The 27,380-nt window shown below is 44.7% G+C and overlaps 2 protein-coding genes across 2 annotated transcripts; both read left to right on the top strand.

The window, feature by feature from the left end:
- Positions 1 to 3,569: 3,569 nt before the first annotated feature.
- On the top strand, positions 3,570 to 14,541 carry LOC123739895 (neurobeachin-like protein 2). Its single transcript, XM_045713939.1, has 7 exons — positions 3,570 to 3,689; positions 5,891 to 6,016; positions 6,334 to 6,534; positions 10,779 to 10,928; positions 11,240 to 11,395; positions 13,801 to 13,925; positions 14,410 to 14,541. Exons 2-6 carry the CDS (start codon positions 5,900 to 5,902, stop codon positions 13,849 to 13,851), a joined length of 675 nt encoding a protein of 224 aa, XP_045569895.1. The 5' UTR covers positions 3,570 to 3,689; positions 5,891 to 5,899; the 3' UTR covers positions 13,852 to 13,925; positions 14,410 to 14,541.
- Positions 13,853 to 27,380, top strand: LOC106573589 (neurobeachin-like protein 2; the record flags this gene model as incomplete). The annotated part of the gene is made up of 13 exons (XM_045713938.1): positions 13,853 to 13,925; positions 14,410 to 14,527; positions 14,689 to 14,846; positions 15,191 to 15,324; positions 15,672 to 15,779; positions 16,972 to 17,067; positions 17,301 to 17,425; positions 17,798 to 17,938; positions 19,665 to 19,795; positions 20,819 to 20,928; positions 21,074 to 21,191; positions 22,555 to 22,652; positions 27,324 to 27,380. Coding segments are annotated over exons 1-13 (1,467 nt in total), but the record flags the coding sequence as incomplete, so codon positions are not given.

Below are 27,380 nucleotides of genomic sequence, written 5' to 3' on the forward strand. Positions count from 1 at the left end.
CGTGCCTTCTTCATGACACATCTTTACCTCCTCCTGAGGGTGAAGAGGCGTTGTCGTTCCTTCTTCATGACACATCTTTACCTCCTCCTGAGGGGGAAGAGGCGTTGTCGTGCCTTCTTCATGACACATCTTTACCTCCTCCTGAGGGTGAAGAGGCGTTGTCGTTCCTTCTTCATGACACATCTTTACCTCCTCCTGAGACTGGATCAGGGAGAGGTTGAACATGTCAGTGAAGACACTTGCCAGTTGGTCAGTGCATGCTCTGAGTGTGCATCCTGGTAATCCGTCTGACCCGCGGCCTTGTGAATGTTAACCTGTTTAAAGGTCTTATTCACATCAACCACAGAAAGACTTGAGGAAAGGGAAAAAGCCTAACTTAACTTTTTTTGCAGTTCTGTTCTGTTTTGGTTGAGCAAAATGTAGCTCTAAATGTTGACTGGCTATTCTCCCTCCCTCCTCTCCACCCCTCCTCTCTGCTGTGTTTCTTTTCTCTCAGTCTGTTAGAGATGATGCTGGAGTCTTCTCTGTCGGACCTGAGGGGACTCTCAGGGTGTCTCTCTACCATACTTCCCCAGTCTGCTCGTCTCCTCAGGCTGCTCCAGGACTTCCTCTTCTCAGAGGGAACAGACAACCAGGCTCTGTGGAGCGAGAAGGTACAGTACTGCACCATGGTCCACATGTTGTCTGCATCTCAAATGGCACCATATATTTCTATGTAGTGCACTACTTTTGACCAGGACCCATAGGGCTCCCATAGGGCTCTGGTCAAAAGTAGTGCACTAAGTGCCTTTGGGATGCTGCAATATCAGCCATGCTCAATTATTTGTGAGTGTAAAATCTGTGATCTGATGGTATCATTTTGCATAGTTGACCTTTCTACCAAACAGCTGAGAGAGAGACTATGGATGTGTGTCGGTACTTGCCACTGAGATGAGAGTTTGTCGTTACAAACTGTCCACTATATAAACCATATGTTGAGGATGTCTAAACTTGATTGCAGGAAATAATTACTCACCTCTTAGATGTAAAGTCCCCTGTGTAGGGGACCTGCATGGTTCTGGTACCAGTCCCGACCTACATTTTCACTTAGAAATCCATCTGTGGACCTCGTAGATGGAAATGGCTTGCGTGACGTGAAGTAGGATGTGAAATCTGAAACCACTTGAAGCTGGGATGTCCGTCCTACTGTTTTAATTCGCTCTTCCGACTGTCAGCTCATCTCCTGGCTGAACCCTACGTCACAGACACTGACAAAGCACATGCTTGCAATCCTTACATTGTAGCTCAACAAGAAAGTGGTTTATTCACTATAGCACATTCGATCGATTTACAGCCATTCCTCTCAAATAATTCATAGATTTGAAACAAAAAACACTTTCTGTTTGTCATAGATGGACAATAATAATATGAGACGAAAGGTGAGTTCCTAAGGAGTTCAGGAAGCCAAGCTAGAGGTCTGTGTGGCTCACAGCGGTGGGGAGATGTTTTCATCAACAGAGACCTTTAGAAAATATGCACATTTTCTCTGACACTACAAATATGTATTTTACAGTTGTAAGAAAGGTGAAGTCTCATAGTTAGTGGTTTTATAATCTGATGTCGTGTCTTTGGCATCATTAAACTGAAGACATGTTTATCAAATAACTCTGTAATTATTATTACGCGATTAAACTGATTAATCGTGTAACAGTAATTAACTAGGAAGTCGGGCACCAAGGAAAATATTCAGATTACAAAGTTATCATTTTCCTAATATAACTTTCAGATATCATAATATCTGATCTATGAGTCTTCTGATTTAATGATGTATTCGTTTACCTCGTCAGTCTCATTCCAAACGTCATAAATTGTTGGTTATCTGCACGAACCCAGTCTTCACTATGAGTCATCCATACATCAATTGTCTTAAAATCATTTATTTACTAATCTAATTCACTGAAATGCATAACAAACAGATATGGTTACAAGGAAATGATAGGAGAATGTGCCCTAGTGGGCTAAACCGGCATGGCGGCTTGTTACAAAGAAAGGGGTTGGGCTTGAATGAAAGAGCGGAAAGCCTGAGGAACACAGAAACAGCAGCTATGCTATCGTAAATACAGTATCTTATGCATTCTAAATTACGCCCATTTGGAAAAGGAAAATGCAATAAATATTTACTCTGAGCTGCGCTTCGGTAGGTTGGTCGTAGATGCTGGCCGTGTTGGCCAACAGAGATCTTCCTGTCCTCGGAAGAATGTCACTGGTGGTAAAATGCATATATAGTCCGTCCTTTCCTAGCCCACGTCTACAGCGGCCGCTGCTAACTCAACGGCTAGGAAGTATCACTTCTGTAGTGAATAAGGGTTCAAAGTTCATACCATTCCCAACCAAAGCTCACTCTGAGGTTGGCTTAGTTCTGTACTTGACATGTGTGTCCTTTTTAACACAGAGGCTGCAGACCTCATGTACCCGGAACAGGCTGGTTACATTTCATCACTGACTTATATAGTGGAGAGGGAGAAGGGTGTGTTTCATCGTTTATAACCCCTGTCTCTTCACAGAGGCGAGCCACTGATTGGTCAGGGCTCTTTCCTTATGAAAACCCAATTCACTCATTTGGAAGCTAAAGTTACATTTAATCTCCTAACAAACCGTTTAAATATCAAACATTTAAATTGCACAACAATTCCATGTGAATCTGATAACTAGAATGTGTAGACTTTCCCAGGTACAGTTTATGTCGTCCTGTCATCAGTCATAATGTCTCAGATGACAACCGAACTGACATCCATACTCATTAAGTACCAACGCATATTTCCAACTGGTTCTATTACCGAAATATGGTTCCTTTCCCCCCACTTGTTTGATGTTCCCAGACTCTCTATGTTTAACAAAGGCTATTCAACAGTCCTTCAGTAGGGTCAGAAAGAGAGGGGAAGGGATAAAGGTATTTATGGAGGGGTCATAAACCTTACCCACAGGCCAACGTCATGACACTGATTATACTATATTTAGAAAGCATAGAAGTCATTTCAAGCCTTATTCATACAGTTTTGTTGAATAGGAATACGTCATAAAATATTTCATATTTTCATATTTGTATCATATTTGTACTGTGTATTTGAGCTTGTGTCCTCAAAAGTGACTACATCTCAGCAATGTATAACTATTTTTTACCAGAAAGGTTAGATTGACCCTTTCTTGGAGTATGCAGCATTACTAGTTATTGTTTATGGTCATCATGATAAATAATACATATTCGGGGGATTAGGTAGATTACATTTTAGATTACATGTAGTTACATGTATTAATGGCACAGCTACTTCCTGTTATTGTGACGGTATTGTGTTTAATGTCAGTGGACGCATCTTGGCTTTAGCTTGGTTACTGTTTTGAATAGTAGTTCTATATCATTTAACTGTGTGGTAACCGGTCTTGAGAATTGACTCATTGTTATGTTTGTATTCAGGTATCTGCACTCTTGCCTACATAATTGCCCCTTGTGGGAATTGAATTGAATGAAAATGTGTTGTGGACTGTTAACAGGTGTGTTGTTGTTGTAGATCTTTGAGGGGGGGTGGTGAACCTCCTGGACAGACTACAGGCATGGCACAGTACCCCTGGTACCCCGGAGCTCTGGAGCTCAGAGAGATGGCTCAGATCGGCCTCGCATCATCACCGGCTACGTCCAGCAACAGGACTCACAGGTCAGTCACCTATGTTACGCTACGCCCACCTCCCTCTAGCCAAACTAGACTGGCTCCAACTCTGGCTTGCATGCCGAATGGCTCCCTAATCACTATATAGTGTACTACTTTTGACCAGAGCCCATAGGCTGGGATAGGGGTGGATAGGGTGCTATTTGGGAAACAACTTCTTTCTCCAAATTACATCCATTTAGGGCATTAGTCAACGCGTGGGTTTGATGTCGTGGGACCAATCCCAATGCTCTGTCTGTCAGTACACATTTACTATCAAATAAAGGTTAGACCTTTTGAGGGGAAAGTGTGTTTAGAATACCAGTCCATCTATGGTTATCTATCAGTGCACAGAGAACATAGCTAGCATTCCTCCTGAGGAGTGTTGTGTGGACGGGCAGCTCTTCTCTGAGTTATAACTACTGTTGGGATGCATCCCAAATGGTAGCCTGTTCCCTACATAGTGCATAACTTTCTGGTCAGAAGTAGTGCACTATGTAGGGAATGGGGTGCTATTTAGCACTCCTGTAGGAGTGTGGGATCAAGTGGTCATAAATAAATGGTCCAAAGACTTCCTTTAAGCGTTGGGATTTGTTTATTTATTTTTAAGGAGCAAAGCTTTTTCCATCCACTTGAATTGTTGTTGTGTGTTTTGTTAATATTAGTACCCCACTTAATAAATCAGCTGAGTATTAATAATATCAGGTTTGTATACTGATGAAACATTTACTAGGACTTCTGTTGATTCTAACACCTGTGAGAATACTTTTGAAGTGGAGACTAATTTGCTTTTTGACCAAAGAATCTCTGTGTCTCTCTCTCTCTCTGTGTCTCTCTCTCTCTGTGTCTCTCTCTCTGTGTCTCTCTCTCTCTGTGTCTCTCTCTCTCTGTGTCTCTCTCTCTCTGTGTCTCTCTCTCTCTCTGTGTCTCTCTCTCTGTGTCTCTCTGTCTCTGTCTCGCTGTGTCTCTCTCTTTGTGTCTCTCTCTCTGTGTCTCTCTCTCTGTGTCTGTCTCTATGTGTCTCTGTCTCTCTGTGTCTCTCTCTCTGTCTCTCTCTCTTTGTCTCTCTCTCGCTCTGTCTCTGTGTCTCTCTCTCTGTGTCTCTCTCTCTCTCTGTGTCTCTCTCTCTCTCTGTGTCTCTCTCTCTCTGTGTGTCTCTCTCTCTCTCTCTCTCTCTGTGTCTCTCTCTCTCTCTGTGTGTCTCTCTCTCTGTCTCTCTCTGTCTCTGTCTCGCTGTGTCTCTCTCTTTGTGTCTCTCTCTCTGTGTCTCTCTCTCTGTGTCTGTCTCTCTGTGTCTCTGTCTCTCTGTGTCTCTCTCTCTGTCTCTCTCTCTTTGTCTCTCTCTCGCTCTGTCTCTGTGTCTCTCTCTCTGTGTCTCTCTCTCTCTCTGTGTCTCTCTCTCTCTCTGTGTCTCTCTCTCTCTGTGTGTCTCTCTCTCTCTCTCTCTCTCTCTGTGTCTCTCTCTCTCTCTGTGTGTCTCTCTCTCTGTCTCTCTCTGTCTCTCTCTCTGTGTCTCTGTCTCTCTGTGTGTCTCTGTCTCTCTCTCTCTCTCTCTGCCTCTCTCTCTCTCTGTGTGTCTCTCTCTCTCTCTCTCTCTCTCTGTGTCTCTCTCTCTCTGTGTGTGTGTCTCTCTCTCTCTGTGTCTCTGTCTCTCTGTGTGTCTCTGTCTCTCTCTGTGTGTGTCTCTCTCTCTCTCTGTCTCTCTGTCTCTCTCTCTGTGTCTCTGTCTCTCTGTGTGTCTCTGTCTCTCTCTCTCTCTCTCTCTCTCTGCCTCTCTCTCTCTGTGTGTGTGTCTCTCTCTCTGCCTCTCTCTCTGTGTGTCTCTCTCTCTGTGTGTCTCTGTCTCTCTGTGTGTCTCTGTCTCTCTGCCTCTCTCTCTCTCTCTCTCTGTGTGTGTCTCTGTGTCTCTCTCTCTGTGTCTCTGTCTCTCTGTGTGTCTCTGTCTCTCTCTCTCTCTCTCTGCCTCTCTCTCTCTCTGTGTCTCTCTCTCTCTCTGCCTCTCTCTCTGTGTCTCTCTCTCTCTGTGTGTCTCTGTCTCTCTGTGTGTCTCTGTCTCTCTCTCTCTCTCTCTCTCTCTCTGTGTGTCTCTGTGTCTCTCTCTCTCTGCCTCTCTCTCTGCCTCTCTCTTTCTCTGTGTCTCTCTCTCTCTGTGTCTCTCTCTGTCTCTCTCTCTCTCTCTATGTCTCTCTCTCCCTTCCCTCTCTCCCCAGGTGTCTGTAATGGCCTGCGTTAAACTCCACAGCCTCCTGCAGACAGTTCTCTCTCTGGGCTGGGACGAGGTGTGCTTCCTGCTGGGGCGACTAGGTGCCCCCCTGTGGCCCGGCGGGGTAATGGAGGTACATTTATGTTGGACATTTCTGTCATTTTAGCAGACGCACTTATCCAGAGCGACTTAGTCAGTGCATTCACAACCCCATAACATAGTCATTGCAATTAAAACTTTCCTCAATAAAGCAGCTATTTCTAAATTGGTGCTAGTGTGAGACCTTTATTGTGAGAACATATTGGAATTTGGGACTTAATGGAACTTTTATTTTGACATCCGTTATTCTGGTGTTTCCATTCTTATCACTGGCCTTACACTAGTAAATAAAGACAAGTATGACTGTTAGTGTGAGAAAGACAAGTACAACAGTAAGGTGTTTTGTTTTAGGCCGACCCCAACGGAGGACACACGGAGACCTTTTCCCAGCTGGTGCCCATCGTGCGTACCCTCCTGGACCAACACGCTGACCCCGTGACCCTGCACGGCCTGCTGCCCAGCCTGCCAGTCACCAACGGCAGCCCCACCTTCGCCCAGGACCTCCAGAGCTACAGCCACACAGTGGAGTGGCTGGACTTCTACCAACGCCACGTCAGTACTACTCAACCTTCATTTATCTATCTTCTGGTTTATATCATCTGGATCCCAAATGGCTCCCTATATAGTGCACTACATTTGACCAGGGCCTTACAGACGGGTTGGCCAACGGGTGTGCAACTAGGGGGCAAAACAGACGGGTTGACTTAGATTGTTGACAACATGTAAACTATATTTCATCTCAGTGTTTATTGGAACTGAATATATGAGCATAAGGAGCTCTTTTGTTTCTAGAATCCATCGTTGCAGTTGTAGGTTCGCTAGCTAGGGAATTTCAGCTATATTAGCATAGACATGACATCAGTCAAACACCTCAAAGCAAAACATGGTATCAAGAACAACCTAAAACTAGCTGAAACGAGCCACCTATGATTCCCCACATGGCAGCTTCGTATAAAAAAAGGGGTTTATTTCACCTTTATTTAACCAGGTAGGCCAGTTGAGAACAAGTTCTCATTTACAACTGCGACCTGGCCAAGATAAAGCAAAGCAGTGTGACACAAACAACCACACAGAGTTACACATGGAGTAAACAAACATCCAGTCAAGTATGTTGGACAGCTCATTTTCCTCAGTAGTCCCTTGGTAGTTCCTGGACAGGCTAAAAACATTAGCTTGTCCACTTCTCTTCTTTAGTTCAGAAACTAAACTGAGTCCGTAGGTTCTACTACTAAATGTGGTGTTGGCGTTTGTCTCTTCTCAGGCTAGTATTTCTAGACAGGCTGATGTAACATCCTCCTTTCTGCCTCAGAGTGAAAAGTAAACCAGGGACAGATAATGTGTCTGTTCAGTGTTCTCTGGTCCTCCTCTCTCATTATTTACCTCATAGTCTACACACTGGAGGTACGTGGATGGAAGGCCAGGATCTCTCCCAGTTTAGAAAAGCTTTCCTTGTATTTACTGTGTGAATGTGATGGAAGAGAAGTCACCTAGCAGACCAAGAGGTTTGAGGATATGAAGCCAAACAGACGTCTACCCACTGGGTTTAGCTGAGGATTTATTATAGATGTGTGTGACAGTGTATAATCACAAATCTGTTTTGTTTAGATATCTTGTAAATAGAAAATGTCTTAGATCTGGCAGTAAAGCCCAGTCTGATTCAGAGGGGTTGGGTTAAATGCAGAAGACACATTTCAGTTGAATGCATTCAGTTGTACAACTGACTAGGTATCCCCTCTTTCCCAGTCTGAGCAACAGTTTGTCTGTGTCTGTGCGTGTGTGCTCGTTTATCAGCTTATGTCCATTACCTTTAGGGCCTTTGCCAATGTGATATGTAGTATATAACATTACAGTATATAATGTATAGGTAGTATATAACATTACTGTATATAATGAATAGGTAGTATATAACATTACAGTATATAATGAATAGGTAGCATATAACATTACTGTATATAATGTATAGGTAGTATATAACATTACTGTATATAATGTATAGGTAGTATATAACATTACTGTATATAATGTATAGGTAGTGTATAACATTTCAGTATACAATGTATAGGTAGTATGCATCATTACTGTATAGGTAGTATATAACATTACTGTATATAATGTATAGGTACTATATAACATTACTGTATAGGTAGTATATAACATTACTGTATATAATGAATAGGTAGTATGTAACATTATGGTATATAATGTATATGTATTATGTAACATTATTGTATATAATGTATAGGTAGTATGTAACATTACTGTATAGGTAGTATATAACATTACTGTATATAATGTATAGGTAGTATATAACATTATAGTATATAATGAATAGGTAGCATATAACATTACTGTATATAATGAATAGGTAGTATATAACATTACTGTATATAATGTATAGGTAGTATGTAACATTACTGTATATAATGAATAGGTAGCATATAACATTACTGTATATAATGTATAGGTAGTATATAACATTACTGTATATAATGTATAGGTAGTATATAACATTACTGTATATAATGTATAGGTAGTATATAACATTACTGTATATAATGTATAGGTAGTATATAACATTACTGTATAGGTAGTATATAACATTACTGTATATAATGTATAGGTCGTATATAACATTACTGTATATAATGTATAGGTAGTATATAACATTACTGTATATAACATTACTGTATATAATGTATAGGTAGTATATAACATTACTGTATAGGTAGTATATAACATTACTGTATAGGTAGTATATAACATGACTCTATATAATGTATAGGTAGTATATAACATTACAGTATATAATGTGTGTACGTAACATTACAGTATATAATGTGTGTATGTAATGTATAGGTAGTATAGAACATTACAGTATATAATGTATAGGTAGTGTATAACATTACAGTATATAATGTGTGTACGTAACATTACAGTATATAATGTATGTATGTAATGTGTAGGTAGTGTATAACATTACAGTATATAATGTGTGTATGTAATGTGTAGGTAGTGTATAACATTACAGTATATAATGTATGTATGTAATGTGTAGGTAGTGTGTAACATTACAGTATATAATGTGTGTATGTAATGTGTAGGTAGTGTATAACATTACAGTATATAATGTGTGTATGTAATGTATAGGTAGTGTATAACATTACAGTATATAATGTATGTATGTAATGTGTAGGTAGTGTATAACATTACAGTATATAATGTGTAGGTAGTGTGTAACATTACAATATATAATGTATGTATGTAATGTGTAGGTACTGTATAACATTACAGTATATAATGTGTGTATGTAATGTGTAGGTAGTGTATAACATTACAGTATATAATGTGTAGGTAGTGTATAACATTACAGTATATAATGTGTGTATGTAATGTGTAGGTAGTGTATAACATTACAGTATATAATGCATGTATATAATGTGTAGGTAGTGTATAACATTACAGTATATAATGTGTGTATGTAATGTGTAGGTAGTGTATAACATTACAGTATATAATGTGTGTATGTAATGTGTAGGTAGTGTGTAACATTACAGTATATAATGTATGTATGTAATGTGTAGGTAGTGTGTAACATTACAGTATATAATGTATGTATGTAATGTGTAGGTAGTGTGTAACATTACAGTATATAATTGTGTATGTAATGTGTAGGTAGTGTATAACATTACAGTATATAATGTGTGTATGTAATGTGTAGGTAGTGTATAACATTACAGTATATAATGTATGTATGTAATGTGTAGGTACTGTATAACATTACAGTATATAATGTGTGTATGTAATGTGTAGGTAGTGTGTAACATTACAGTATATAATTGTGTATGTAATGTGTAGGTAGTGTATAACATTACAGTATATAATGTGTAGGTAGTGTATAACATTACAGTATATAATGTGTAGGTAGTGTATAACATTACAGTATATAATGTATGTATGTAATGTGTAGGTAGTGTATAACATTACAGTATATAATGTGTAGGTAGTGTATAACATTACAGTATATAATGTATAGGTAGTGTATAACATTACAGTATATAATGTGTGTACGTAATGTGTAGGTAGTGTATAACATTACAGTATATAATGTATGTATGTAATGTGTAGGTAGTGTATAACATTACAGTATATAATGTGTAGGTAGTGTATAACATTACAGTATATAATGTATAGGTAGTGTATAACATTACAGTATATAATGTATAGGTAGTGTATAACATTACAGTATATAATGTGTGTACGTAATGTATAGGTAGTGTATAACATTACAGTATATAATGTGTGTATGTAATGTGTAGGTAGTGTATAACATTACAGTATATAATGTATGTATGTAATGTGTAGGTACTGTATAACATTACAGTATATAATGTGTGTATGTAATGTGTAGGTAGTGTATAACATTACAGTATATAATGTGTAGGTAGTGTATAACATTACAGTATATAATGTATAGGTAGTGTATAACATTACAGTATATAATGTGTGTACGTAATGTGTAGGTAGTGTATAACATTACAGTATATAATGTATGTATGTAATGTGTAGGTAGTGTATAACATTACAGTATATAATGTATGTATGTAATGTGTAGGTAGTGTATAACATTACAGTATATAATGTATGTATGTAATGTGTAGGTAGTGTATAACATTACAGTATATAATGTATGTATGTAATGTGTAGGTAGTGTATAACTTTACAGTATATGATGTGTGTATGTAATGTGTAGGTAGTGTATAACATTACAGTATATAATGTATGTATGTAATGTGTAGGTGCAGCCCACCATGGAGCAGTATGAACTGGATCAGTTTGGGAAGAGTCATGACCTCATGTCTAACTTCTGGAACTCATGCTTTGATGACCTGATGAGCACTGCCATACGGCGGGACAAAGAGAGGACCTACAGCAAAGACAAGTTCCAGGTAAACTATGCTAGTAGCAGGCCTGGTACTCCTATGAGGTCATAGTATAGCCCACTGTCCTCCATTATGAAATAACCTCCATTATGACATTAATATCAAGTCAATATTATGTCTTGAAAGTTGTTTTTGTTCAGCTTCTAGTTGTACTGTTGTCATTATATTGTGGTGATCTGGAGTATTCTGAAGCAGTGGATTATCAGCCCAGTAGAACTTGGTTTGTGCTTGTATTGCTGATTGGTCAGTAATCTACAGGTATTTGTGTGTGTGTGCGTGTTCGTGCGTGCGCATGGGGTCTGTGTGTGCTCTTACAGGAGGTGATAGTGGACCCGTACCTGAGGCGGGTACGCAGTGAAAACAGCCGTTACCACAGTGGTCAGAAACAGAGCTCCGGCCAGCAGGGAGTTGTGTGGCGCCACTGGAAGTCCCTCCGCAGGCTGCTCACCAGCGAGAGAGGCCTGGGCACACAGGTCAGACTCTATTGTATCTACAGTTGAAGTCGGAAGTTTACATACACTTAGGTTGGAGTCATTAAAACTCAACCACTCCACAAATTTCTTGTTAACAAACTATAGTTTTGGCAAGTCGGTTAGGAAGTCTAGTTTGTGCATGACACAAGTAATTCTTCTTACAATTGTTTACAGACAGATTATTTCACTTATAATTCACTGTATCACAATTCCAGTGGGTCAGATGTTTACATGCACTAAGTTGACTGTGCCTTCAAACAGCTTGGAAAATTCCAGAAAATGATGTCATGGCTTTAGAAGCTTCTGATAGGCTAATTGACATAATTTGAGTCAATTGGAGGTGTACCTGTGGATGTATTTCAAGGCCTACCTTCAAACTCAGTGCCTCTTTGCTTGACATCATGGGAAAATCAAAAGAAATCAGCCAAACAAGTCTGGTTCATCCTTGGGAGCAATTTCCAAATGCCTGAAGGTACCACGTCCATCTGTACAAACAATAGTGCGCAAGTATAAACACCATGGGACCACGCAGCCGTCATACCGCTCAGGAAGGAGACGCGTTCTGTCTCCTAGAGATGAACGTACTTTGGTGCGAAAGTGCAAATCAATCCCAGAACAACAGCAAAGGACCTTGTGAAGATGCTGGAGGAAACAGGTACAAAAGTATTTATATCCACAGTAAAACGAGTCCTATATCGACATAACCTGAAAAGCCACTCAGCAAGGAAGAAGCCACTGCTCCAAAACCGCCATAAAAAGACAGACTACGGTTTGCAACTGCACATGGGGGCAAAGATCATACTTTTTGGAGAAATGTCCTCTAGTCTGATGAAACAGAAATAGAACTGTTTGGCCATAATGACCATCGTTATGTTTGGAGGAAAAGGGGAGGCTTGCAAGCCGAAGAACACCATCCCAACCGTGAAGCACAGGGGTGGCAGCATCATGTTGTGGGGGTGCTTTGTTGCAGGAGGGACTGGTGAACTTCACAAAATAGATGGCATCATGGAGAAGTAAAATTATGTGGATATATTGAAGCAACATCTCAAGACATCAGTCAGGAAGTTAAAGCTTGGTCGCAAATGGGTCTTCCAAATGGACAATGACCCCAAGCATACTTCCAAAGTTGTGGCAAAATGGCGTAAGGACAACAAAGTCAAGGTATTGGAGTGGCCATCACAAAGCCCTGACCTCAATCCTATAGAAAATTTGTGGGCAGAACTGAATAAGCGTGTGCGAGCCAGAAGACCTACAAACCTGACTCAGTTACACCAGCTCTGTCAGGAGGAATGGGCCAAAATTCACCCAACTTATTGTGGGAAGCTTGTGGAAGGCTACCCGAAACGTTTGACCCAAGTTAAACAATTTAAAGGCAATGCTACCAAATACTACTTGAGTGTATGTAAACTTCTGACCCACTGGGAATGTGAGAAAAGTTATAAAAGCTGAAATAAATCATTCTCTCTACTATTATTCTGACATTTTACATTCTTAAAATAAAGTGGTGATCCTAACTGACCTAAGACAGGGAATTTTTACTAGGATTAAATGTCAGAAATTGTGAAAAACTGAGTTTAAATGTATTTGGCTAAGGTGTATGTAAACTTCCGACTTCAACTGTATATCTATATTTGCGTCCCAAATGGCACCCTATTCCCTAGGTAGTGCACTACTTTTGACCAAGGCCCATAGGGCTCTGGTCAGACCCTAAAGGTAGTCCAGACCGTATCTTTATGTGTCTGTATATTTATCTGTATGGTTTAAGCTCCAGGTTGTAGTTGCCGTAAGGTATATATCTAGGCTCTGGTTACCTTCCCCATGTCCTAACATTAAAGGAATAGTTCATTATTTTACAACATGACTTTAGCTGGTTCCTCACCCTGAAAGTAGTCCATGGGCCAGGAGAAACTGGAATCCATGGTGCAGTTATCTTTAATCAACCATTTTCAAACTTCAGCTAACTTTAGCCACCGCTAGCTACAAATCAATGGACGTGATGGGGGCATGTTTAGAAACAAATACTGTCCAAGTCACCTGACACTAACTCCATATTTGGTTTGATGTTACTTTAAGATGATTTGTCCATATAAAAATAAACATGCTCACCCCCCATCACTTCCATTGATTTTTTAGCTAGCGTTTGCTAAAGTTCGCTTAAGTTTGTAATGGCTGTTTCTCCTGGCTCATAGGCTACTTTCAAGGTGAGGAACCATCTAACATCATGTTGTAAAATAGTGAACAACTCCTTTAACCATTAGGGGGTTAAAGTGCAAAACTGACCCTAGATCAACATATAATGGGAGCTTTGCCCTGCACCAGATGGACTCAACCACTAATGTCATATATTGTAAGCTTTGTTGTGGTGCTTTGTGCCTGACTGGAATCTACTGTGATTTCTACCTCAGAGTCCCACTAGAGGTGAAATGGAAGTTGTCCAGTGCAGAGACGTATTCTAAGATGCGTCTGAAACTAGTGCCTAACTACCAGTACGACACTCACCAGGAAGCCAGCGCCTTCAGAGACAATATGGGTATGCCTTATGAGATGACAAATATACATCGCATGGTAGGACTTTAGGTGCTTGCCATGTTATGATGTCGTAGCCATGTCTACAAGATTTCAGTCAATTGCTTTTGTTGAGCAGAAGCAAGTTTCCAATCTAAATTGGTAGGTGATCTGTTTTCGTGTGCAGGTTAGTGCAGGGCACTGCTGTGTTTTGAAGATGTGTTTTAAAAATCTGTGTTCAGGTAACATTGGATTAGAAGACCTTTATTTTCCTAAGATTGGGGAATTCGTTTGGCATTAAGCTTCAAAACATCAGATAAAACAGAAATATCATTCTGAATCTCTGCTCAGGTAATATAGGTCTGTGAGAGTGTGTTCAGGTAATATAGGTCTGTGAGAGTGTGTTCAGGTAATATAGGTCTGTGAGAGTGTGTTCAGGTAATATAGGTCTGTGAGAGTGTGTTCAGGTTCAGTAGAATGTATTGTCTGTCTGCATCTCTCCACAACAGGAGCTGATAGTCCTCGCAGCTCAGAACCCCTCCCATTGGCTGTTGCCAAGGAGGCCAAAGTGAGTGACATGGAGGATGACCAGTTAGGAGAAGAGGACATTGTCTTTCTGGACAATAAGTGAGTGACTTGATCTCCACCCCCTACCCACTCCACATATCAACCTCAGCACCAGTGACCTGATTGAACTAGTAAAATAATCAGCAAGCTGTTGGTTGAATCAGAAATGCTAGTGGGGGAATATTCATCTGATACATGTCTTTTCTCTGTCGGTTCCTCAGGGTGGAGGGGAGGACGACAGTCAGAAGGAGAAGCTGGTTCTGTCGGAGGACTGTGAGCTCATCACCATCGTGGCGGTGGTTCCGGGTCGGCTGGAGGTCACCACACATCACCTGTACTTCTACGACGCCAGCAGCGAGAAGGGAGGAGACGGAAGAGGGTGAGGACATAAAGACGTCTGGCAGTGAACACTATGGGGCAGTTTCCCCGGACACAGATGAAATCTAGTCTGAGACCGTAAAGCTATATCAATGGAGATTCTCCACTCAGCAGGCTTCTTAGTCCAGGACCAGGCTTCATCTGTCCATAGGATCTGTCTTTGTGTATGCATCATTCCCCAGTTACAGTAAAGAACAGTCGCTGCTGACATCATGATACAACTGTCCACAGGATCTGTCTTTGTGTATGCATCATTCCCCAGTTACAGTAAAGAACAGTCGCTGCTGACATCATGATACAACTGAATCTGAAAGAGTTGATGTTGACAAACTTCTATCTATCCAGGAATTGGTTTTGATTTCAAGCGGCCCTTGTCTCAGCTGAGAGAGGTGCACCTGAGACGCTACAACCTGCGTCGCTCTGCTGTGGAGCTATTCTTCATCGACCAGTCACACTACTTCATCAACTTCAAGAAGAAGGTGTGTCACTAGTCTAACTGCTAGATTCAAGGGCCTGAGGTCTTACTACAGTGAAGGCTAATGAGGGAAGATGGCTCCCAGTAATGGCCGGGAATGGAGTCAATGTATTGGTATCAAACACAAGGAAACCATGTCTTTGATGTGGCTGATACCATTCCGTTTCCAGCTGAGCCCATCCTCCGATTTAATGTGGCACCAGCCACCACTGTCTTTGTACCAGTGTTGAGCCCAATACCTGTAAAAGATGTGGAATTGTATCATTATTTGACACCAATGATAATGTGAAGTGATTTGAAAAGGACCAGTGTAAGAGACATATATAACCTGACCCCGACCTCCCTCCCCAGGTGAGGAACATGGTGTACTCTAGGATCCTGGGGCTGCGGCCCCCCAACCTCTTCTATTTTGGCTCCCGCTCTCCTCAGGAGCTCCTCAAGGCTTCTGGCCTCACACAGGTACAGCTGATAACTCCGTCTGCATCACAAATGGCACCCTATTCCCTATGTAGGGCCCATAGGGCTCTGGTCAAAAGCAGTGCACTATGTAGGGAATAGGGTGCAGTTTGGGATGTAACCTGTGTGTTACAACAGATAACTATTGATTCAGTAAGGACCTACTACCTCAGCCTCCTACCTCAGCCTACTACCTCAGCCTACTACCTCAGTAACATCTTAATGATTGAGTCTCAGATGATGATGATGTCAGACATGTCAACTAAACTAAGAGGAAGCTGCTGTTTGTGTTTGTCATTAGAGATGGGTATGCAGAGAGGAAGCTAACTGTTTGTGTTTTGTCATTAGAGATGGGTATGCAGAGAGGAAGCTAACTGTTTGTGTTTTGTCATTAGAGATGGGTATGCAGAGAGGAAGCTAACTGTTTGTGTTTTGTCATTAGAGATGGGTATGCAGAGAGGAAGCTAACTGTTTGTGTTTTGTCATTAGAGATGGGTATGCAGAGAGGAAGCTAACTGTTTGTGTTTTGTCATTAGAGATGGGTATGCAGAGAGGAAGCTAACTGTTTGTGTTTTGTCATTAGAGATGGGTATGCAGAGAGGAAGCTAACTGTTTGTGTTTTGTCATTAGAGATGGGTATGCAGAGAGGAAGCTAACTGTTTGTGTTTTGTCATTAGAGATGGGTATGCAGAGAGGAAGCTAACTGTTTGTGTTTTGTCATTAGAGATGGGTATGCAGAGAGGAAGCTAACTGTTTGTGTTTTGTCATTAGAGATGGGTATGCAGAGAGGGAAGCTAACGGTTTGTGTTTTGTCATTAGAGATGGGTATGCAGAGAGGAAGCTAACTGTTTGTGTTTTTGTCATTAGAGATGGGTATGCAGAGAGGAAGCTAACTGTTTGTGTTTTGTCATTAGAGATGGGTATGCAGAGAGGAAGCTAACTGTTTGTGTTTTGTCATTAGAGATGGGTATGCAGAGAGGAAGCTAACTGTTTGTGTTTTGTCATTAGAGATGGGTATGCAGAGAGGAAGCTAACTGTTTGTGTTTTGTCATTAGAGATGGGTATGCAGAGAGGAAGCTAACTGTTTGTGTTTTGTCATTAGAGATGGGTATGCGAGAGGAAGCTAACTGTTTGTGTTTTGTCATTAGAGATGGGTATGCAGAGAGGAAGCTAACTGTTTGTGTTTTGTCATTAGAGATGGGTATGCAGAGAGATTTCCAACTTTGAATATCTGATGCAACTGAACACCATCTCTGGACGTACCTACAACGACCTGTCTCAGTACCCTGTGGTAAGTCCCTGTCCCGGAAACCAGGGAGGGAGGGAGGAATGAAATGAATGAACAGAAGAATCAACAAACAAATGAATCATTGATTCTATGAATGAATGAATGAACAGAAGAATCAACAAACGAATGAATTATTGGTTCTATGAATGAATGCAGGAACAAATGAGCGAACAGCATTCATGCTGTAGTCCAGTCTAATCTAATGGTGTCCCTGGGTTGGGTTGGGTTGTATCCAGTTCCCATGGGTGTTGAGTGACTACACCTCTCCAGATCTGGACCTGGAGAACCCAGCCGTGTTCAGAGACCTGTCCAAACCCATCGGAGTAGTCAACCCCCGCCACGCACAGAACGTCAGGGAGAAGTGAGTACTGCAGTAACCTCGCACAGAGAACTCCAGGTCTGTGTCCCAAATGGCATCCTGTTTCCTATGCACACTATGTCACTATTTATAACCAGGGAATAGGTGGCTCTGGTCAAAAGTAGTGCACTATGTAGGGAAGATGATGCCATTTGGGACGCAGATCAGATCATCTCCAGTTCTGTTAAAACACCAAGCTTATCCTAGTACATGTGTTGTGTTATCTGAATTGAGTCTGTTATATTATGACCAGTATTATACACAGCCTACATGCTCCACAAATACACTGTGTTACTGCCTGTGTTTCATGTTGAATTCATTGTTGTTCCTGTTAATGCAGGGTACCATTTTAATCATTTTGTCTTGTCTGATCAGGTATGAGAGCTTTGAGGACTCAACGGGCACGATAGACAAGTTCCACTATGGAACACACTACTCTAACGCTGCAGGAGTCATGCACTACATGATCCGTATGGAGCCCTTCACCACCCTCCACATCCAGCTGCAGGACGGCAGGTACAGTAACCCTTCACCACCCTCCACATCCAGCTGCAGGTACAGTAACCCTTCACCACCCTCCACATCCAGCTGCAGGTACAGTAAACCTTCACCACCCTCCACATCCAGCTGCAGGTACAGTAACCCTTCACCACCCTCCACATCCAGCTGCAGGTACAGTAACCCTTCACCACCCTCCACATCCAGCTGCAGGTACAGTAACCCTTCACCACCCTCCACATCCAGCTGCAGGTACAGTAACCCTTCGCCACCCTCCACATCCAGCTGCAGGTACAGTAACCCTTCACCACCCTCCTCATCCAGCTGCAGGTACAGTAACCCTTCGCCACACTCCACATCCAGCTGCAGGTACAGTAAACCTTCACCACCCTCCACATCCAGCTGCAGGTACAGTAACCCTTCACCACCCTCCACATCCAGCTGCAGGTACAGTAACCCTTCACCACCCTCCACATCCAGCTGCAGGTACAGTAACCCTTCACCACCCTCCACATCCAGCTGCAGGTACAGTAACCCTTCACCACCCTCCACATCCAGCTGCAGGTACAGTAACCCTTCACCACCCTCCTCATCCAGCTGCAGGTACAGTAACCCTTCACCACCCTCCACATCCAGCTGCAGGTACAGTAACCCTTCACCACCCTCCACATCCAGCTGCAGGTACAGTAACCCTTCACCACCCTCCTCATCCAGCTGCAGGTACAGTAACCCTTCACCACCCTCCACATCCAGCTGCAGGTACAGTAACCCTTCATCACCCTCCTCATCCAGCTGCAGGTACAGTAACCCTTCACCACCCTCCACATCCAGCTGCAGGTACAGTAACCCTTCACCACCCTCCACATCCAGCTGCAGGTACAGTAACCCTTCACCACCCTCCTCATCCAGCTGCAGGTACAGTAACCCTTCACCACCCTCCACATCCAGCTGCAGGTACAGTAACCCTTCACCACCCTCCACATCCAGCTGCAGGTACAGTAACCCTTCACCACCCTCCTCATCCAGCTGCAGGTACAGTAACCCTTCACCACCCTCCACATCCAGCTGCAGGTACAGTAACCCTTCACCACCCTCCACATCCAGCTGCAGGTACAGTAACCCTTCACCACCCTCCTCATCCAGCTGCAGGTACAGTAACCCTTCACCACCCTCCTCATCCAGCTGCAGGTACAGTAACCCTTCACCACCCTCCACATCCAGCTGCAGGTACAGTAACCCTTCACCACCCTCCACATCCAGCTGCAGGTACAGTAACCCTTCACCACCCTCCACATCCAGCTGCAGGTACAGTAACCCTTCACCACCCTCCTCATCCAGCTGCAGGTACAGTAACCCTTCATCACCCTCCACATCCAGCTGCAGGTACAGTAACCCTTCACCACCCTCCACATCCAGCTGCAGGTACAGTAACCCTTCACCACCCTCCACATCCAGCTGCAGGTACAGTAACCCTTCACCACCCTCCTCATCCAGCTGCAGGTACAGTAACCCTTCACCACCCTCCTCATCCAGCTGCAGAGCGGCAGGTACAGCAGGGGTGTGTGTGTGGGTGTATATTGGGTTGTTTGAAGACACACGTGTGTATCAGGGTGTATGGAGCTGTGGAAGGGAGTGTGGTGGTGTTTGAAGTTGTATGGGGGTGTAACGTGTTAACCTAACATTTCAAAGTGTGTGTGTGCCTGTTACATTTGAACAGTGTGGTTCCTGGCCGTGTGTGTTGCAGGTTTGACTGTGCAGACCGTCAGTTCCACTCTGTAGCAGCAGCCTGGCAGGCTCGCATGGAGAGTCCCGCAGACGTCAAAGAGCTCATCCCTGAGTTCTTCTACTTTCCAGAGTTCCTGCAGAACATCAACGGTAAGTAGCACTAAGGCTGTGTTCCCTTTACATGAGGATGACGAAGGCTGTGTTCCCTTCACATGAGGAAGACTAAGGCTGTGTTCCCTTCACATGAGGATGACGAAGGCTGTGTTCCCTTCACATGAGGAAGACTAAGGCTGTGTTCCCTTCACATGAGGAAGACTAAGGCTGTGTTCCCTTCACATGAGGATGACGAAGGCTGTGTTCCCTTCACATGAGGAAGACTAAGGCTGTGTTCCCTTCACATGAGGAAGACTAAGGCTGTGTTCCCTTCACATGAGGAAGACTAAGGCTGTGTTCCCTTCACATGAGGATGACGAAGGCTGTGTTCCCTTCACATGAGGATGACGAAGGCTGTGTTCCCTTCACATGAGGATGACGAAGGCTGTGTCCCCTTCACATGAGGATGACGAAGGCTGTGTTCCCTTCACATGAGGACGACTAAGGCTGTGTTCCCTTCACATGAGGATGACGAAGGCTGTGTTCTCTTCACATGAGGAAGACTAAGGCTGTGTTCCCTTCACATGAGGATGACGAAGGCTGTGTTCTCTTCACATGAGGAAGACTAAGGCTGTGTTCCCTTCACATGAGGAAGACTAAGGCTGTGTTCCCTTCACATGAGGATGACGAAGGCTGTGTTCTCTTCACATGAGGAAGACTAAGGCTGTGTTCCCTTCACATGAGGAAGACTAAGGCTGTGTTCCCTTCACATGAGGAAGACTAAGGCTGCTGTGTTAACAAACTCACTCTGGAGTGTCAAAGTGCGCTCTGGGAACTGTCAAACCAGAGTGCTCTATAATCTGAGTAGATTTCCAGGGTGTATTTAGGAAAGCATCCTAAGTGGAATGCAACGATGTTATGTTAATTCATATTCACAAGTCATTCCTTACACAGTATATCAACACAACAGAAATATGGCCTATCATAGTGTTTCATAGAGCCTCATACCCTACCAAATGTTGGATAGTCTGTTTATGTAGCTGAGGAAGGATTGACTGTCTCTGTGTGTGTTTACTGCAGGGTTTGACCTGGGCAGTCTGCAGATGACCCAGAACAATGTGACTGATGTTCTGTTACCACAATGGGCCTTGTCTAGAGAAGACTTCATCAGGAAACACAGGAAAGCTCTGGTGAGGCCTTCCGCCTTGAAAAATAATCTATGGGAAACGCTGGTGCAACCCCCACAGCCATGCTACACTCTGATTGGACACATTTTAATCAAGTAATCAAATACATTTCCTTTTACAAATGCATTTGTCCCTCAACATGGTGTAGGAGTGTGAGCACGTTTCCTCTCACCTCCATGAGTGGATTGACCTGATCTTTGGCTGCAAGCAGAGAGGGGAGGAGGCGGTGAAGGCCCTCAATGTCTTCTACTACTGCACCTATGAAGGTAAGGAGAGTCCTGAATGACACCCTATTCTCTATATAGGTCACTAATATTGACCAAAGCCCTATGGCTCCTAGTCTAAAGTAGTGCACTATATAGGGAAAAGGGTACAATTTGAGACTTCTCCCAATGTGATATGAGGAATAGGAGTGGGTGAGAGAGCTCTTCCCTCCATCCTCACTCAGACACCACAATGTATACTAGGTACATTTCCATATCAGAGTTGCACAATAGACTTCTATTCTGGTCTGTTCTATTCTGGTCTGGTCTATTCTGGTCTGTTCTATTCTGGTCTATTCTGGTCTGTTCTATTCTGGTCTATTCTGGTCTCGTCTAATCTGGTCTGTTCTGGTCTGTTCTATTCTGGTCTGTTCTATTCTGGTCTGTTCTATTCTGTTCTATTCTGGTCTGTTCTATTCTGTTCTGGTCTGTTCTATTCTGGTCTGTTCTATTCTGGTCTGGTCTGTTCTGGTCTGTTCTATTCTGGTCTGTTCTATTCTGGTCTGTTCTATTCTGGTCTGTTCTATTCTGGTCTGTTCTATTCTGGTCTGTTCTATTCTGGTCTGTTCTATTCTGGTCTGTTCTGGTCTGTTCTATTCTGGTCTGTTCTATTCTGGTCTGTTCTATTCTGGTCTGGTCTGTTCTATTCTGGTCTGTTCTATTCTGGTCTGGTCTGTTCTATTCTGGTCTGGTCTATTCTGTTCTATTCTGGTCTGTTCTGTTCTATTCTGGTCTGTTCTATTCTGGTCTGGTCTGTTCTATTCTGGTCTGTTCTATTCTGGTCTGGTCTGGTCTGGTCTGGTCTGTTCTGTTCTATTCTGGTCTGTTCTATTCTGGTCTGGTCTGTTCTATTCTGGTCTGGTCTGTTCTATTCTGGTCTGGTCTGGTCTATTCTGGTCTGTTCTATTCTGGTCTGGTCTGGTCTGGTCTGGTCTGTTCTGTTCTATTCTGGTCTGTTCTATTCCTGGTCTGGTCTGTTCTATTCTGGTCTGGTCTGTTCTATTCTGGTCTGGTCTGGTCTGGTCTATTCTGTTCTATTCTGGTCTGTTCTGTTCTATTCTGGTCTGTTCTATTCTGGTCTGTTCTATTCTGGTCTGTTTCTATTCTGGTCTGTTCTGGTCTGTTTCTATTCTGGTCTGTTCTATTCTATTCTGGTCTGTTCTGGTCTGTTCTATTCTGGTCTGTTCTGGTCTGTTCTATTCTGGTCTGTTCTGTTCTATTCTGGTCTGTTCTATTCTGGTCTGTTCTGGTCTGTTCTATTCTATTCTGGTCTGTTCTATTCTGTTGTGTTCTATTCTTGTCTGTTCTATTCTGGTCTGTTCTATTCTGGTCTGTTCTATTTATTATATTCTGTTATTTTGTGTAGGTGCGGTGGATCTGGACGCCATAGCCAATGAGACGGAGCGCAAGGCCCTGGAGGGCATCATCAGTAACTTTGGACAGACGCCCTGTCAACTACTCAAGGTGTGTGTGTGTGTGTGTGTGTGTGTGTGTGTGTGTGTGTGTGTGTGTGTGTGTGTGTGTGTGTGTGTGTGTGTGTGTGTGTGTGTGTGTGTGTGTGTTTGACTGAATGACACTGTTGATCAATCTGTGAATCTGACTGTCTGTAGCTCCCCTGTCTGGGTGTCTGTAGCTCCCTGTCTGGGTGTCTGTCTGTAGCTCCCTGTCTGGGTGTCTGTCTGTAGCAAGCTGTCTGGGTGTCTGTCTGTAGCTAGCTGTCTGGGTGTCTGTCTGTAGCTCCCTGTCTGGGTGTCTGTCTGTAGCTAGCTGTCTGGGTGTCTGTCTGTGGCTAGCTGTCTGGGTGTCTGTCTGTAGCTAGCTGTCTGAGTGTCTGTCTGTAGCTAGCTGTCTGAGTGTCTGTCTGTAGCTAGCTGTCTGGGTGTCTGTCTGTAGCTCCCTGTCTGGGTGTCTGTCTGTAGCTAGCTGTCTGTGTGTCTGTCTGTGGCTAGCTGTCTGGGTGTCTGTCTGTAGCTCCCTGTCTGGGTGTCTGTCTGTAGCTAGCTGTCTGGGTGTCTGTCTGTAGCTAGATGTCTGTCTGTAGCTAGCTGTCTGGGTGTCTGTCTGTAGCTCCCTGTCTGGGTGTCTGTCTGTAGCTCCCTGTCTGGGTGTCTGTCTGTAGCTCCCTGTCTGGGTGTCTGTCTGTAGCTCCCTGTCTGGGTGTCTGTCTGTAGCTATCTGTCTGGGAGTCTGTCTGTAGCTAGCTGTCTGGGTGTCGGTCTGTAGCTAGCTGTCTGGGTGTCTGTCTGTAGCTCCCTGTCTGGGTGTCTGTCTGTAGCTCCCTGTCTGGGTGTCTGTCTGTAGCTCCCTGTCTGAGTGTCTGTCTGTAGCTCCCTGTCTGGGTGTCTGTCTGTAGCTAGATGTCTGGGTGTCTGTCTGTAGCTCCCTATCTGGGTGTCTTTGCTAGCTGTCTGGGTGTCTGTCTGTAGCTAGCTGTCTGGGTGTCTGTCTGTAGCTAGCTGTCTGGGTGTCTGTTTGTAGCTCCCTGTCTGGGTGTCTGTCTGTAGCTAGCTGTCTGGGTGTCTGTCTGTGGCTAGCTGTCTGGGTGTCTGTCTGTAGCTCCCTGTCTGGGTGTCTGTCTGTAGCTAGCTGTCTGGGTGTCTGTCTGTAGCTCCCTGTCTGGGTGTCTGTCTGTAGCTCCCTGTCTGGGTGTCTGTCTGTAGCTCCCTGTCTGGGTGTCTGTCTGTAGCTCCCTGTCTGGGTGTCTGTCTGTAGCTATCTGTCTGGGTGTCTGTCTGTAGCTCCCTGTCTGGGAGTCTGTCTGTAGCTAGCTGTCTGGGTGTCTGTCTGTAGCTCCCTGTCTGGGTGTCTGTCTGTAGCTACCTGTCTGGGTGTCTGTAGCTCCCTGTCTGGGTGTCTGTAGCTCCCTGTCTGGGTGTCTGTAGCTCCCTATTTGGGTGTCTGTAGCTACCTGTCTGGGTGTCTGTAGCTACCTGTCTGGGTGTCTGTAGCTACCTGTCTGGGTGTCTGTAGCTACCTGTCTGGGTGTCTGTAGCTCCCTGTCTGGGTGTCTGTAGCTCCCTGTCTGGGTGTCTGTAGCTACCTGTCTGGGTGTCTGTAGCTCCCTGTCTGGGTGTCTGTAGCTCCCTGTCTGGGTGTCTGTCTGTAGCTCCCTGTCTGGGTGTCTGTCTGTAGCTCCCTGTCTGGGTGTCTGTCTGTAGCTCCCCTGTCTGGGTGTCTGTCTGTAGCTCCCTGTCTGGGTGTCTGTAGCTACCTGTCTGGGTGTCTGTAGCTCCCTGTCTGGGTGTCTGTAGCTCCCTGTCTGGGTGTCTGTAGCTCCCTGTCTGGGTGTCTGTAGCTCCCTGTCTGGGTGTCTGTAGCTCCCTGTCTGGGTGTCTGTCTGTAGCTCCTGTCTGGGTGTCTGTCTGTAGCTCCCTGTCTGGGTGTCTGTCTGTAGCTCCCTGTCTGGGTGTCTGTAGCTACCTGTCTGGGTGTCTGTAGCTCCCTGTCTGGGTGTCTGTAGCTCTCTGTCTGGGTGTCTGTAGCTCCCTGTCTGGGTGTCTGTAGCTCCCTGTCTGGGTGTCTGCTAGCTCCCTGTCTGGGTGTCTGTAGCTCCCTGTCTGGGTGTCTGTAGCTCTCTGTCTGGGTGTCTGTAGCTCTCTGTCTGGGTGTCTGTAGCTCCCTGTCTGGGTGTCTGTAGCTCCCTGTCTGGGTGTCTGTAGCTCCCTGTCTGGGTGTCTGTAGCTCTCTGTCTGGGTGTCTGTAGCTCTCTGTCTGGGTGTCTGTAGCTCTCTGTCTGGGTGTCTGTAGCTCTCTGTCTGGGTGTCTGTAGCTCTCTGTCTGGGTGTCTGTAGCTCTCTGTCTGGGTGTCTGTAGCTCTCTGTCTGGGTGTCTGTAGCTCCCTGTCTGGGTGTCTGTAGCTCCCTGTCTGGGTGTCTGTAGCTCTCTGTCTGGGTGTCTGTAGCTCTCTGTCTGGGTGTCTGTAGCTCTCTGTCTGGGTGTCTGTAGCTCTCTGTCTGGGTGTCTGTAGCTCTCTGTCTGGGTGTCTGTAGCTCCCTGTCTGGGTGTCTGTAGCTCCCTGTCTGGGTGTCTGTAGCTCTCTGTCTGGGTGTCTGTAGCTCTCTGTCTGGGTGTCTGTAGCTCCCTGTCTGGGTGTCTGTAGCTCTCTGTCTGGGTGTCTGTAGCTCTCTGTCTGGGGTGTCTGTAGCTACCTGTCTGGGTGTCTGTAGCTCTCTGTCTGGGTGTCTGTAGCTCCCTGTCTGGGTGTCTGTAGCTCTCTGTCTGGGTGTCTGTAGCTCTCTGTCTGGGTGTCTGTAGCTCTCTGTCTGGGTGTCTGTAGCTCTCTGTCTGGGTGTCTGTAGCTCTCTGTCTGGGTGTCTGTAGCTCCCTGTCTGGGTGTCTGTAGCTCCCTGTCTGGGTGTCTGTAGCTCTCTGTCTGGGTGTCTGTAGCTCCCTGTCTGGGTGTCTGTAGCTCTCTGTCTGGGTGTCTGTAGCTCTCTGTCTGGGTGTCTGTAGCTCCCTGTCTGGGTGTGTCTGTAGCTCGCTGTCTGGGTGTCTGTAGCTCTCTCTGTCTGGGTGTCTGTAGCTCCCTGTCTGGGTGTCTGTAGCTAGCTGTCTGGGTGTCTGTAGCTCTCTGTCTGGGTGTCTGTAGCTCCCTGTCTGGGTGTCTGTAGCCTCTCTGTCTGGGTGTCTGTAGCTCTCTGTCTGGGTGTCTGTAGCTCTCTGTCTGGGTGTCTGTAGCTCTCTGTCTGGGTGTCTGTAGCTCCCTGTCTGGGTGTCTGTAGCTCCCTGTCTGGGTGTCTGTAGCTCCCTGTCTGGGTGTCTGTAGCTCCCTGTCTGGGTGTCTGTAGCTCCCTGTCTGGGTGTCTCGTAGCTCCCTGTCTGGGTGTCTGTAGCTCTCTGTCTGGGTGTCCTTGTAGCTCCCTGTCTGGGTGTCTGTAGCTCCCTGTCTGGGTGTCTGTAGCTCCCTGTCTGGGTGTCTGTAGCTCTCTGTCTGGGTGTCTGTAGCTCTCTGTCTGGGTGTCTGTAGCTCCCTGTCTGGGTGTCTGTAGCTCCCTGTCTGGGTGTCTGTAGCTCTCTGTCTGGGTGTCTGTAGCTCCCTGTCTGGGTGTCTGTAGCTCCCTGTCTGGGTGTCTGTAGCTCCCTGTCTGGGTGTCTGTAGCTCCCTGTCTGGGTGTCTGTAGCTCTCTGTCTGGGTGTCTGTAGCTCCCTGTCTGGGTGTCTGTAGCTCCCTGTCTGGGGTGTCTGTAGCTCCCCTGTCTGGGTGTCTGTAGCTCCCTGTCTGGGTGTCTGTAGCTCCCTGTCTGGGTGTCTGTAGCTCCCCTGTCTGGGTGTCTGTAGCTCTCCCTGTCTGGGTGTCTGTAGCTCTCTGTCTGGGTGTCTGTAGCTCCCTGTCTGGGTATCTGTAGCTCTCTGTCTGGGTGTCTGTAGCTCTCTGTCTGGGTGTCTGTAGCTCCCTGTCTGGGTGTCTGTAGCTCTCTGTCTGGGTGTCTGTAGCTCTCTGTCTCGGTGTCTGTAGCTCTCTGTCTGGGTGTCTGTAGCTAGTTTCTCAGTGGGACATTGACTGACTCAGTGGCTCTCTTTCTTTCTCTTTCTTCTTCTTCTTCTTTCTTTTTTTTCTTTCTTTCTTTCTCTCTTTCTTTCTCTTTCTTTCTCTGCTTCTTTCCTCTTTCTTTCCTCACTTCTCTATACACTTATCCTCTCTTTACATCTACACTCTCACCACATTCTATTCTATATCTCTATCTAACAACTATACCTATCCCCTTCTCTTTCTTTCTTTCTCCCTTTCTTTCTCTTCTTGTTAGGAGCCACACCTCCTCGTATGTCATCAGAGAAGTGCCTCTAGGAGGCAGGCCCGCATGGACACTCTACCCCCAACCTGTTTGAACAGCTCGACAAACTACGCCCTTTTGAGGAGGTAAAGAGAGGAATCATTCTCCTATATTTCATCAGAATCAGAACGTTTCTCTAGTAGTCTATATCATAGCCCCTACATTTACAATAACCACTTCACTATTCAAATGTTGATTGTGTGTGTGTGTGTGTGTGTGTGTGTGTGTGTGTGTGTGTGTGTGTGTGTGTGTGTGTGTGTGTGTGTGTGTGTGTGTGTGTGTGTGTGTGTGTGTGTGTGTGTGTGTGTGTGTGTGTGTGTGTGTGTGCTCCTAGGTGGTGTGTGATGGGCAACCTCTGGTCCAGGCGGTGGTTCCCAGGAACCAGAACCGCTCCTTTATCATCCAGGGCTCTGACGTACTG

The sequence above is a fragment of the Salmo salar genome, unplaced genomic scaffold (assembly GCF_905237065.1).
Source record: "Salmo salar unplaced genomic scaffold, Ssal_v3.1, whole genome shotgun sequence".
NCBI classification, from domain to species: Eukaryota; Metazoa; Chordata; class Actinopteri; order Salmoniformes; family Salmonidae; genus Salmo; species Salmo salar.

What these genes read in the sequence shown, in the direction of transcription:
- LOC123739895 (XM_045713939.1), top strand. Translation starts at nt 5,900, where the DNA reads ATGGCCTGCGTTAAACTCCACAGCCTCCTGCAGACAGTTCTCTCTCTG. An exon ending in ACAGCAAAGACAAGTTCCAG is followed by an intron (nt 10,929 to 11,239) that starts GTAAACTATGCT and finishes GTGCTCTTACAG; the next exon opens with GAGGTGATAGTGGACCCGTA. An exon ending in AGAGAGGCCTGGGCACACAG is followed by an intron (nt 11,396 to 13,800) that starts GTCAGACTCTAT and finishes TTTCTACCTCAG; the next exon opens with AGTCCCACTAGAGGTGAAAT.